This window comes from Sturnus vulgaris, chromosome 10, assembly GCF_052056855.1.
Source record: "Sturnus vulgaris isolate bStuVul1 chromosome 10, bStuVul1.hap1, whole genome shotgun sequence".
Classification (NCBI taxonomy): Eukaryota; Metazoa; Chordata; class Aves; order Passeriformes; family Sturnidae; genus Sturnus; species Sturnus vulgaris.
This window is the reverse complement of record NC_142252.1, coordinates 802,896-816,497: the sequence shown is the minus strand read 5'-3', so window position 1 is coordinate 816,497 and position 13,602 is coordinate 802,896. Positions and strand designations below refer to the sequence as shown.

The 13,602-nt window shown below is 39.6% G+C and overlaps 1 protein-coding gene across 1 annotated transcript; it reads right to left on the bottom strand.

Moving 5' to 3' along the window:
- Positions 1-2,458: 2,458 nt before the first annotated feature.
- Positions 2,459-11,237, bottom strand: RBP2 (retinol binding protein 2). Its single transcript, XM_014870257.2, has 4 exons — positions 10,643-11,237; positions 7,423-7,601; positions 4,453-4,554; positions 2,459-2,745 (listed from the first exon to the last, which is right to left on the bottom strand). Exons 1-4 carry the CDS (start codon positions 10,941-10,943, stop codon positions 2,692-2,694), a joined length of 636 nt encoding a protein of 211 aa, XP_014725743.2. The 5' UTR covers positions 10,944-11,237; the 3' UTR covers positions 2,459-2,691.
- Positions 11,238-13,602: the final 2,365 nt, after the last annotated feature.

The following is a 13,602-nucleotide window of genomic DNA, read 5'->3' as shown; positions in this document are numbered from 1 at the left end:
AAGTAATTATAATGCAACAGGATGAATAAATATCTGCTCTTTCTCCAGCACTGTGCATGCAGCTCTAAAGGAGGCTGCAAGTTCCTGCATATCAGTATGTGCAGAAACAAAATGTTGTTTTGGAGAGTGAAAAAGCTTGCATATTTCATCACTTCCTGTTAAAAAGTCTGAAATTTTCATTTCCAATATAGACAAAAAAATAGATCCAGTTCTGTCCTAATGAAAGTCTACTTGTGCTCAAACCATAACCATTAGATAGAACTAGTGAGCATAATAAGAAACTGGTTGAAGAATGTTTGCTTTCCCTCTTCAAACTCATCATTAGTGAATTGATGAGAGTTCCTTGTGATATATGAAAGGTTTTCTTTGGATTTATGATTTGGTGTGAATTTACAAACAGGGTTACTCCTGGCAAGAACCAACCACTGATTGGAAATGTCACTAATTAAAACATACACATTTTGTTTCCTAGTGATTACATTCAGATAATATTTTGAAAGCTTAATGAGCTGTGGTACATTTTTTATCCTTGTAACTAACAGAGACTTAGAAATATGAATTAAACACATTTCTACTGAAAAGTCTAGGCCAGGACTGAATAAGACAAAAGAAGGAGTTTACTAACTCTAAGTGCAGTTTCTTCTGTGCAAACTAACATGAAAGCATTGCTCAGGCAAAGGACACAGGAAGTTTGATGCCAAGTCAACTTTTATCAGGAGAAGCAAAGTCCAATTAATAAAAAATATCCTGACATATGCACTTCTATGCCCATTGTGATTTAACTCCAGCTGGCAACTGTGCACCACAGAGCCATTCCCTGAGAAAACTCCTGGGCTGAGCTAAAGACAGTGTAATGGGTGAAGAAAAAGCTGTGTGCACAGGCAAAGCAGAACAAGGAGTTCATCCCCCCTTCCCAGGTGGGTGTTCAGCCGTGTCCAGGACAGTGGGTCCATCATGTGTAACAGCTCCTTGGGATGACCCAAGGAATTACTGGGGAATGCCATCCCAAACACAACAGTTTTCCCTCTGTCTTCCTGCAGACTTACATGCTCAGCCTGATGTTCTATGGTGAAAATATCCCTTTGGCCAGTTTGAGTCAGCTGTCCTGATTCTGCTCCCTCCCAGCTTCTTGTGCACCTCCTCACAGGCAGAACAGGAAATCCTTGACTTAGAGGAAGAGCTACTTAGCAACAACTAAATCATCAGTGTGATATCAGCTTTGTTCTCATACTAAATCCAAAACACAGATCTGTACTAGCTACTAAGATGAAAATTAGCTCAGTCCCAGCTGGAACCAGGATAATGGCCATGGCCATAGAAGTATTGGTGGTATATCAATCAGATTTTTGCAGATGTAACCTAGTTGTCAGCTGGGAGACTCTCACTCCTTTCCTACCCTGAGCTATTGACAGTGAGTGGGCTGAGGAGCAGGTGGAGATGAGGGGAAAGCATATGCTCCTCCATTTCTGCCAAAGCTTTTTCACAAATTTTCTGTACTTCCCTACCACTGATCTGTTTAGCGGATTTTCACTCCTCCCATACTAAACAGAGGATGGGGGCCTATGGGCAAGAGAGAAGTTAACAGTGCTAAAGCTGATGTGCAAGTTTTTATATCTGAAAGGCAAGGTTGTAGGAAAGACAGTGCATTTTATTAGAATAATTCATGTCCTTGGGAAAAAGCAGATGAGCTTTTGGGCATACAAGCTCTTCTGGGGAAGTGCACAAGTTTTGTTGAATAATAAAAGTTTCTATCTACTGAAGTAGTGTTCATCATCCACGGTTAGCTTAAGCTTGCCTTTAGCAAAGATCATGAATTCTTTTGAAAAACCCTGAATAAAACTGAGAAAAATTGCATGGAAAATACTTTTCTTCTTACAGTCTCTGAGAAGTGATAGTAGGTGAAGATTGCAGCATGCTGGACACTCTTTCTGCACAGGGTACACACAGACTGTACACTCTGCAGTGTCCCCTCACAGTCCTGACTGAGCCTTGGTTCTCACACCATGGAGCAACTCTTCAGTGCAGAGTTTGCTCCAAAAGCAGGTTTCTCCACTGGGATGGTAACTAGGCTGCCAGTTCTGGCTGGAAGTTACAGCATTGTCATTGATCCATGCTGGATCGTACAGAGGAGCTGCAGCACCTCCCAAAGGCTGTGGGATATTTGTCAGGTGATAACCAGCAGTACCTGGGCCAAATTCAAGGGAACAGTCCTGATGTGAAAGGTCATGTGTTGTGCTCAGTGAGGCGTTCTGTCACCTGAAACCATGGACTTACTGATCCAGGACTAAATTAAATAGGAACAGTCCAGTGAGTATCCAGTGTTACCCAGTCACCCAAATGATGATAATACAGCACTCTGGAGACATAGACTGTGGTTGAAATAATTGTGACTGTTAATTTTCAGCCTTGTTGCTAATGGAAATTCCTCTAGAAGTCTTTGTAAAGATGTAGGGAAACATTATTTGAAAGACAAGTACTTTTATTTAACTCCAGACTGAAAGGCAAAGGCATTTATGAGCTTTGTAACTGTTTGATGTTATTTCTATAAAATGTGTTTGTTTCCATAAACAGACACATAATATATTCACATAGAGATGTCAAAGAAATGAAAATCTGGCTTCGTTATTCTTTTTAGACAAAAGATAACAGCATAACATTGTGATGAAGATCTGGGAAGCATTCTGCTCCATTTTAGTTCTTCTTCCTAAATGTCTGATGGCACACCTGGTCTTCACATGTCAGTTCCTACAGTATTAAAACAATTAGTAAGTATATAGTGGTAGAAGTTTTATTTTGCATATATATCAGATCCCAACAGAAATGACTACAACTGAGCCACTGCATTAAAAACTTATGCTTATGAAACAGAGAACAGTAAGAAAAGTGCACTATATGTAACCAAACAACAGGTATACACCTCATGTTGCAGTAATTAGTTTTTGATACATGAATTGAACTCTAAGAAGAATAAACATGAAAAATGCATTAAAATTGTGCTTTACTTCAAGGCTTTTTTCATATGCTGTTACTGGAACAGCATACTGTAATATTTTATAATTTATGTTACCTCAAAATTCACGAGATGCACTGAAACAAGGGGATAAATAAAAAAGACGAATGCTTTAAAAAGCTGCTTTGCTTCAGAGGTGTGCCCAGCCGTTTCTCAGGGACCAGAACAAAGCACCATTGCTGCCCAGGGCTGCAGGGACCTCTAAAAGGCTGGCACAGTGCAATGCAGCCAGTTTGGGGGTGCCCTCATTCCTGTGCCACACGGGGCTCTGCAGGCACTGAAGCTGCCTTGGTGGCCAGCAATGGGCCAAACCGGCAGGATACTTTCTGAAGACTGCTGTGAGGATCTGCTTGGCTCTGTTTCCATCAGCCTCAGCCTGAATCTTGGTGCCAGCATGTGGAACCTTTCAGGTCAGCTGTTGAAGGTGTGTTCAGGCAGAGCTGGAGAAGGGCACTGGCCAGGTGATGTTTGTTGGGTGGCACACTGTGGTTTTGAATTCCTGTCTTTGACCTTTCAGGCACAGAGGTGAGAGCCACTGTGACTGCCCACACCAGGTAAGGGTGAAGCAGACTCGTGAAGGAGCAAAGCATAGGACAGAACAATGGGCTCTTCTCAAGAATCTCTCTCTGTCCACCCACTGTGCCACCCAGTACTATCATTCCTCAACTGCTTTCCCAGGGAACTCTGCAATCATTATCATTATGAGAAATGTTCCAAAAATGAGTAGGTGTGGCACTTTGTGATATGGTTTAATGGACATGGTGGTGTTCAAAGTTGGGACTTTGTGATCTTGGAGGTCTTTTCCAACCTTAATGATTCTGTGATTCTACAATACTGTTATTTTGAAGTCTTTCTGCACGTCACTGATTGCTGATTTCCTGCACAGGCTGTTCTGGCCTCCCTTGTACTCACTACATCTATCTCTGGGCTACAGCTTGATACTTTAGATGTTTGAATCTATTCTTGAACTAGGAAAAAATAATTGCAGTACAGGTTGTTTGTGGGATCCTCTTGAATATCCAGGGATTTCTGATCTGTATTACAGCACAGTGTGCTAAAATTTCATATTGCTTCCCTCAGAACGAAGAATAACATTTTTCTAGCAGTCTGATTGGGGTTTTTTCCTCCTTTTTTCCCTTAGCAGTAATTGTATAAGAATGAGAGTATTTTAGAGGTGCAATGTAACAGGAAGGGTTAAGAGCTAGAGGGAAGTGGACTGGAGTAAAAAAAACACTGCAGGGTTATGACTTAATTGGGAGCAGGTGGAAAGAAATTGAGCATTCCTGAGTTGAAGCAGAGAGGGAATTTCCTTAGAGTTCAGAGATCAGAACTGTCTAAAGACCTTTCTAACTAGAAAAAAACAACAAATCCTTTGAAATGGAAAACCTGAGCCTATGCTGCAGCCTCAGTGATGTGCTGTGGGTCTGTGGAGCAGCCCTTACCAGATGCAGGATGTCTCCCTCAATCCAGTGCTTCCAGCCCCTGTTGTTCTTTTCACCTTTCTGAACACAGACCAGCTTGTCACCATCCCAGGTCACCAGAGTCTGCACGAATCAGATAAGTAACTCAGTTACATTAACCAGAAGTGTACGTACAGATAGAAATAAGTTTAAGCAGTGTGAATACACAATTACAGTTGCTTCCCATCATTCTCCATCTTTGTCATTAAAAAAACCCAAAGCATTTAAACAAAACCCAAATGCATTCAGGATGACAGTGTGATGAAGGGAAGCTTTTGCAGTTGCAGTTTTTGCAATTTTGTTGTCATTTCCATGTGTTTCTTCACATACATGAGTACCAAGTGTTCACACTGACTGGTGAATTGTTGAATGTTTACAGCTACTTGTGCAACATATGCAAAGTGCATTTTTTTCTTGCTGTTTAAAGCCATTAATGAAAAAATTTTACGGTTTCATGAGTGAAGACTTGAGGGCTTACACTGAAAAGTGCAGTGCTAACACCTTTTCTAGCTCTGCATAAAGTAACAAGAGTATCATCTCATACAGGAAATTTGTTTGTATATTTACATGTGCTTTCACAAAGAAATTTAGAGAGCTGTGATCATAAGTTGGACAATGTGCTGTAGCTGACCCTGCTGGGGCAGACAGGTAGGATTCGTGTTCCCAGGAGATCCCTTCCATCCTCAACCATCTCCTGGTCTGCTGTGATTCAATCTAGCAGCACAGACAAGGTACTGGGTATGCTGATTTTTGTCCAGGAGCAGGAAAAAACTCAGAAAGGAAAAGTTCTCTTTACAGGCTGAATTATCTGTCTAAAGATGTGCCAGGGTACATTCAAAGCTACTCTGTTGGAATTGCTCTGCATTTGAACCATAGTCCTTTAGGGACAATGTATCAGAAAACTCCTATTAGACACCAGTTACAGTCCATGAAAGCTTAGTTATTATAAAGCTCCAAGCGTATTGGGAGCTTAATTCATTTTCTAGTTCAGCACTGGATGATTTATTTCTCTTATGAGGGAGCTTTCCTTTAATAATGAGACAACACTCATTCCATTTCAGTTAATTTCTTTCTTATTTACGGAATTTTCAAGCTACATGCTCTTTAAATTATCCATGCCCTCTTTACATTTAAATGTTGCCTACCAATTTTATTACCTTCATGTAACTTTAATGTGTTTGAGGCATTGTTTTGTTAATAAAATGACCAGAAAATACTTTTAGAGCAATTTGGAGAATAATGGCATGACATGCCTTTTTCCTTCTCCTTTCTAGAAACAAATAACATGATTTGTTTAGAAATGAGTATTAGGCAAAAGTAATTAAATCAAGTGGGTTATAAATGCACAATTCCTTCCTGCCTTTCTGGAATCCTTCCTTCCATGAAAAGGTTTTGCAGAGCAAGGCTTTAGTGGTGGTGATGAGCACTAATTAATGGGTTTAAGGAGTGAGGAAATTAATGATCCTTAGATCCTTAGCAATGCCTTCAGCTGACCTGAAGGGATGTGTGAGCAGTGTTTTTAAGCATAGACTTTGTCACAGGAATTTGTTCCACTCAGTGCCCACTGGAGAAGGAGAAAGAAGGAAAATTTAGATATTGGCATGTTCAGGATAGTGAAAAAAAAGGGTCTTATTCTTTGATGGCTTGCAGTGCTGTGAATGAGAAATAATTTGAAGAAATCATAGGAATTACACTGCACAAAGTTAGTTTGAGAATTAAAAGTGATCCATGGTGAACAAGCAACATCTTCTGTTAAATTTGTGCCTCTCCAGTGAAGGATGATGAGTTCAAATGCAAACATTTCCTTTATGCTGCCACATTTCCCGTGGCAATTGCCAAAACAAACAGGTCTTTTTGACAGAGAGGTTTGGTCTCAGCTTCTCAGAGTTTGGCAACTGTGAGCTGAGTGGCAGAATACAGATGTGGAATGAGCAGAGCTGATAATGGAGCTTCAGTGAATGATGGCAAGGGAGGAAGGGGATGCTGGATTAGCAAAGCTCCAACAGGCACAGCCACTGGAAATTTAAGATCTGGCCTTTCTGCATTTGAAAGTGTTACTTAAGCATTTTAGGGTGAGAAGAAAGTAAAACAGAGGCAGTATTGATATAGAAACGTGAAACTGAGCTCAGGAAGTGAATCAGTGCTCGTGTGTATTCCTTTCCTCCCCGGCCTCTCTGAGAGAGCCTTGTTTGCCTCCCCCAGGAGCTGACTCTGCCACAGGAGGCAGGGCAGGGGCTGCAACACGGCCCTGAATACAGGTCTTATCCACAGTGTCCCTGAAAGGTGTCTGAACAAATGGCCACAGGTTCCTGGGCCAGTTCTGAGCTCGGGTTACTCCAGTTATCCCCAGGGTAGTAAAGCACTCACTGCTGGGGCTCCTTGCCCCCCTGCCCTGCCAGTGCCCTGCCCCCTGAACCACTCCAAGCTTTGGCTCACATTTAATTCTTGCCCCTTCCCAAAGCTCCTCTAAGATTAAAAGCTGAGTGTAGGTTTATTTTTAACAAGGTCCAACTGTTAAACTGCCCAGCTGAGACTGATCAGTGCAAACCCAGCCATCCCAAAATGAAAAGTGACATTGACGCCGTCCTAAATTCACAGGGATGAACCCACAGTTTCATTCATGCATCCTTAAGGATGCACAGGAAAAAATACAATTCTGCTACTTTCTAGATAATTAAGGTGTACTGGAAAAGCTGGAAAAATCCCCCACTAGAAAACCCTAATTAATGATTGTCCTCATGTATCTCAGTAGCCATCCTGATTTGCATTTCTAATAAACTCTTGCAGCAGGAAAGAAAACTGTCTCAGGATGCAAATTATTTCTGCATTATAAAAATCCTCTGATGTCTGTAAAATATTGGGGTTTCACTGAACATATTCAGCTGATTTTTGGACCTGCTGGCTCCTGCAGCTGACTGTAGTATAAACAGATGTCAGGTACCAGGTTTTTACCTTCACCACTCGGTTATCCAGGCCTTTGGTTTGCTCTTCAAACTCCACTCCCACAGTGTAATCCAGATCATAGTTTCTCAAAGTACTGAGTGTTCTGGTTTTAAAATTGTCTCCATTTTGAACAATCTCCTTTGTTTGTTTCAAGTGTTTTGCAATCTTACGAGTTGCAAAATCAATACCTGTCAAAAACCAGAAAAGAGAGCAAAAATTCCAGTATTTGCTAACAAAAATAAAGCTCCACAGCAATTATATTTACACATTAAAAAAATAAATAAAGTAAGTGAAACATAGCTCCAAAAATGGTGCTTTTACCTGGGGCATTTTTCAGAGAAAAAGGTAATTTCAAATAAAAATCATCTTGTGTTTGCAAGTACACTTTCAACTTGAGGATCTTCCACTGATAATAAATTAATTTATTAACAGGATATCTGTGGGAATGTTGTGAGCATACAACATACAACCAGGAGTGAATAGATGCTGGTGTGTTATAAATAACCTGAATTTTTTTGAGAATGTGAAACAAGAGGGGCTATTAAGCCTGACAGTGCCTTTTTGGCCTCACTAAAGAAGGATCTCAGGATAATATTCCTTATCAGAGATTTAGCATGTTAGAATGGGTGTGTAATCAGGGGAGAATGAGCATGTAATCAAGAGGACCTGAGCATCTTACTTTTATGATGAACCTATAGTCTCTGGGAGTTGATTAATTGGCTTAAAAGAATGAAAATTATATTAAAAAGAAAAGAAGAAAGAAGAAGAAGAAAAGAGAAGCAATCAAATAAAAACCTGAAATCCATTATTCGATAGCAGACACACAAATAAATTGCAGTACCAAAGGAGACAAATTCAAAGTCAAAAAAGTATCCATGTAGAGCATTTGAGTTTCTGTTTAATATTGTGTGAGCATTTGCTGAGGTACTGATCTCCCTAAGAGCCTCATTTTGTTCATGATGAGGACTGACATGACAATGCACAGAGCTGCTGGGGACTGGGAGCACTGCAGTCACCAAAGGAGAACATCCATGGCCAGGGTCCTGTGGTTACTGTGCTGCAAAGAGAGAGAAAGGACAGCAGCACACACGGAGCTCTTTGGGGAAAAAAGGACAATTTATTGTACAGACAGCCCGGATTTAAAGTGTGTTAGTGCAGCCAGGACAGGACAGTAGTTCATTGGACAATTGGGAAAAACATCCTTGGGACAGCACCTCAGGATGTGTCCCATGGGAAAGACACCAGGGGTTAATGTTTATTATGAATTCCACTCTGTTTGTCACCATGTTCTCACCCTGGGAGACTCCTCCCTAACTGAAGCTGCAGTCAGCTTGTCAGCCTGGGAATGGAGCTGAGAGTCAGGAGAAATCCAGGCCTGGAAAGAATTTCCAAGCTGTAATTCCCCAGCTCTGTAAATGTGTGTGTCCACACCCATCCTGCCCAGCCACCCCTAACACCAGCAGCAGCATCTGCAACAAATATTTCTGACCAGCTGCCAGGGAATGTCACTCTGGTGCTGTATGCAAATGCAATCCCTGCCCTGCTTCTGCAGGAGACTGAGCAATGGGTTTGGGTTGCTGGCCAGGCTTTGGTGGCTCCCCTGGGCGTTCATCACTGTCAGCTCAGCAGTGCCACTGCTAATGCAGCCCTTTTTCTTCTTCTAGATTCATTATCCTACTTGGGAAGCACTAATCGAATTGAGTAAGAGGATAGGCTCGAAAAAAATGTGACTTTTAAACATGGGGAATAATGATCTTGTTCAGTATTTATATTCAAGACTTCCTGGGTATATTTTATCTGCTGTGGTGGATTAAAGGTATCTGCAGGGCTGATTTATAACCAGGCAACATAAAATTTAGTTCTCTCTGAGGGAAAAAATGTCTAGACCTCTAAAGAAATGCTATTTCTGACTAATATATTGGTGTTGTAGCTCCTGGAGAAAAAACAGGGAGGTTTTATTAAAGCATGGTTTTCATAACTGCATTTTGAACGATATAAGCACTAAAAATGATATGTAGTTGTATTATAGTAGATTCAAATACTTTGTATCATGTTTATGATAAAATCAAACTTTCTGACTTAAAGGGCAAAACTAATCTTTAATTAAAGTATAGAAATGTGTATGCATTAATTAAAAGGACAGATGAATTTTAAAAAACCCTCAAAACCTCAGTGTGCTTTGCATCTGAGCACATTAATACTTCAAATATCAACAAAATGTAAAATGGTGAGAAAAAGAGCAGAAGAATATCTTTTCACCCTTTCCCTGCCATTTCTTTCTGAGAATCCCCTACAGCATTTGCATCTTTGCAGTGGTTTTGGTGTTGGATTTTTTTGCTTATTCACTGGCAGCTTTAAATCACTACTATAGTATAGTATATATATAACTCGTAGTTTATATGTGCACATAAGCACAAAAATCACTTCAATTAATGTGTATCTTCCCCCTGAAATTCAAGACATTGTCCTAATCATTCTCATTTTCAAGCACTGTCTCTTTTTGTCCCTCACAGGTGCATGTGCATATTATTTACAGATGTCCCTGAAGTTATCGAGTTTATTTTCCACAAATGCAAAAGCTAAAAACTATGAATAGTGAAACTTGCCTTTCCCTCTTAAGAGAGTTAAAGCTTTGAGAAAATGGCAACTGCTTTCAATTGTTGGTGAATAATGATGAGAATTTATTTTTATGTATTTATGTACTTCTTCTATTTCAATCTGAACAGATTAATCAATTAGGATTAAGGTTCTTTGGTAAAACTAGTAGAAAATCAGTTAAAGCATCAGATTTTTAATATCTGTATCATAACTAGTCCAAAGCACTAATTAAATAATGGCATTGTTGTTACTTTTGTGCTATAGAATATCTTATTCCTCTTTAACCAGATTGTGGCTCCACAGTTACAGTAAGAATATATCAGGAGTATAAAAGAGCTTCTAGATCTGAAAACCTGTTGGGTTGGTTGGTTGGTTGGTTGGTTGGTTGTTTTTTTCCCCACCTGTATCTGTTTTTTCATTTATCTAAATAAAGAAAAACATCTTTGGCTACAAGTCTTCATTTGCTTATATATTTAGATCATTGCAATTTTAAGAACAATTACTTGATTTGTAATGTGATTGCCAGAAACCCTTATGGCACCTTACAGAAAAATCTCACTCATTTTTAGAAGGATTCGACTCAGAATTAAACCATTTTCTCCTGATCTAATTAATATTTTTTTTCATTTACCTAAAGCAACCATGTATCCTTCGAAGTTGTCATTGGTCTCCATTTCCCAGGTCCCATTGTAGTCGGCAGGCATGGTGGCAGGAGCCCAGAGCAGCTGCAGCTCAGGAGGAGTGGCTGGAAGCAGCCTCTGCTCAGGCTGGCATTTATCCACCTGCCCATATCTCTCCTTCCCCTCAGCTTTATGATTTTGCAGATAATGCAGTTGAAGGGGCAGAGTGATAACCCTGGAAACTTTGCTTTCACTGCAAAGTTCAGGTGAACAGCTGGCAGACAAGGAGCACCTGCAGAAATATGGAGTCATGAAGGATGTGATTTTACAGTGACCTTTGTAAAGAACTGCTGGCTATTATGGGATACCTTTGAAATATATTGAACACCGTGGCAAATTGTACCAGCCACTTGAAGTTTCCAAGGTGAATTGTGTTTTAGCTCCTTTCCAAGTGTCACTTTTCCCTACAAACTGGAGCCTTACAGAGCTGATCCATCCAGAACTCCCATTTAAAGTTTATGGAAGTCTTGAATGTGAAATAAATGTTAGGGCAGGAAAGAGAATATTCCTGTTCAAAATATTTTTGGTTTTGTTTGATTTTTAACATATCTGCCATATACCAATAGCTGTACCTATACCAACTATGCTTTCATTTTCTTGCTTTGGTTTAAGAGCAAGTTTAGCCTATGCAAAGTAAATCAAAATCAATCATAATTAGTATCAATCCTGCCCTGAAAATGATTTTTTAATTGTTCACATGTCAGTTTGCATTGGAAAGCTATTTTATATATTGTTGTGGAGAAAAACACAGATTTCACTTGTGCAGATGAGCACATTCAGAATGTGTCAGAATAGAGAATGTGCAATCAGACTTTATTGGAATTTAAATAAGTACTAAAAGCAAATTAATTTAAGGAAAGGTTTTATGTTATGGGGCTTTAATCAGTAAAGATAGCTTACAGATAGCTCTACAGAGACAATAATTGAAGTGACCAAAAGTCAAAAACTTCTTGATCTCCTTGTCTTCCTCTACTCTCCTTTTTTTTTTTTTTTTAATGGGAATATTATTTAAGCATTTGCTAGGAAAGCTATTAAGGTCTAGAGCTTAAACTCAGAATTAAGTAAAGGGAAGAGTTACTGACCTTATGATTTCTCTTCTATGCCTTTACCTTGTTAAAATTTAATGCAAAATTCCACAAATGCTGAAAATTTATACAGGGATTTAAAAAAACCTCAAAACAAGCCTAAAGAAAGTTAAGAGTTTCTTGGAGTTGAGTTCTTAAAATGCCTCAACTTAAGGAGCTAATTTAAGGCAAGGAGAAGAAGTATTTGAGCTGTCCTTGTAGGAGCCTTGAAGAGGCTTTTGAGAGGGCACCAGGCACAGGCAGGGGGAGCTCAGTGAGCAAAGCCAGGGGCAGTGAATCCCTGTGGGAATGCCCCAGGACATGCCCTGCCTCTGGGCCACTTGGCCGGCACAGCAGCTCATCCAGGGCACTTGGTGCTCGCTGATACCTTTCCCCAGGACCAGAACAGCTTTCTGAAACCTGTCTCCTCTCAAGAATAATTTATTGGGCTGGTCACATCTGCTACTGATGTGGTTCCACTCTAAGGAATTCCAGATGGAACTCTATGAGTAATGCCACATTGAAATTGAAAATTAAACCCCTTTTGTTCTGTAGCAATATTATGCAGTACTTATGCAACAGTTTGATTTTGCACATCTTTGTCTACTTTCTTTCTTAGCCTCTGTGTTGCACCAATGTCAATAATATATTATTACTATTTGCACATTTTTTCTACATACAGAAAGATGCTGTAAAAATAAGAATACATCAGACTGAATGTCTACAGTCACCTCCTAGAGCCAGAGCATGTACTAGAAGCACAGGGTGGGATATTTTAGATGCTCACTGATTTCAGTTTTGATGTAGTTTACTTCCTGTGTAACACTGATTTTGGTGAGGTGGGGAAGAGACTGAAGCTGTATCGTGTGGCCATCAGCAATTAATGTCCATTAACAACTAATAGAGCAACAGAAGGTTCCATTGCTGCAGATATGCAGAGCTAGGCATGTTCTGAGAGAATTAATTATGACATAAATACATCCTTTGCATAAAATATCATAACTAATTAGCAGCATAGACATATATTTGCACAGCTTTTCCCCACAGTGTTTTGGTTATGCTCATCCCTTATTAATTTTACATTTTTTCCCCTAATATATATATTTTCTAAGCATGTGTTTATCCATCAGGCTAAATCAGCATTTTGAACCTTTTCAGGTAAGAATACAACTAGAAGGTTTGCATACACTACATTTAACCAATCTGAGAACTGATTAAGCATGGAATTAATAAAACATCGAATATTGACTTGACAGAGTTCTGTGATACTTCATGAGCTTTTAAAGAGTGTTGTGCTAAGGTCCACAAAGAGAATATTCAGCTTATGAATCAATATCTTGAGAGACAGTAGAACCTCTACCACAGTGAAATGCCAGCCTAAATCACAGGGTGCCAGGACACAGCACAGGTCCTGCTCACACCATTGCTTGAATGGCCTGGCTGGAGAGTTCTAAATCTCAGGTCTGCCTTGCCAGTTACACTGACCTGCCTCTCAACAAAATTTTAAAATTTTGACTTATCAAATTGACACTTGAAATCTTAGAAATTATTGTTTGTGCTCTGTATTAATTGTTTATGTACTGCATACACGTTGACAAACTTTCAAAATGGCAAAACAGTTTTTCCTTCCCATGGAACATGTCTACATTTAGAGAAATTAAGATAAGCTGCCCTCTCCTAATTGTCATGACTGTCTTGTTCTCAGCATCCTTTCCTTGCAAAACCACTTGCTAAAAATTAAACGCTGAGCTCATATCTTTTTTTCAACACAAGGCTAAGATTTATGGCTCAATATTGAGACCTTGGAGACAAAGCAAAAAATCAACTTACTTCTGCTAAAAGCCTAT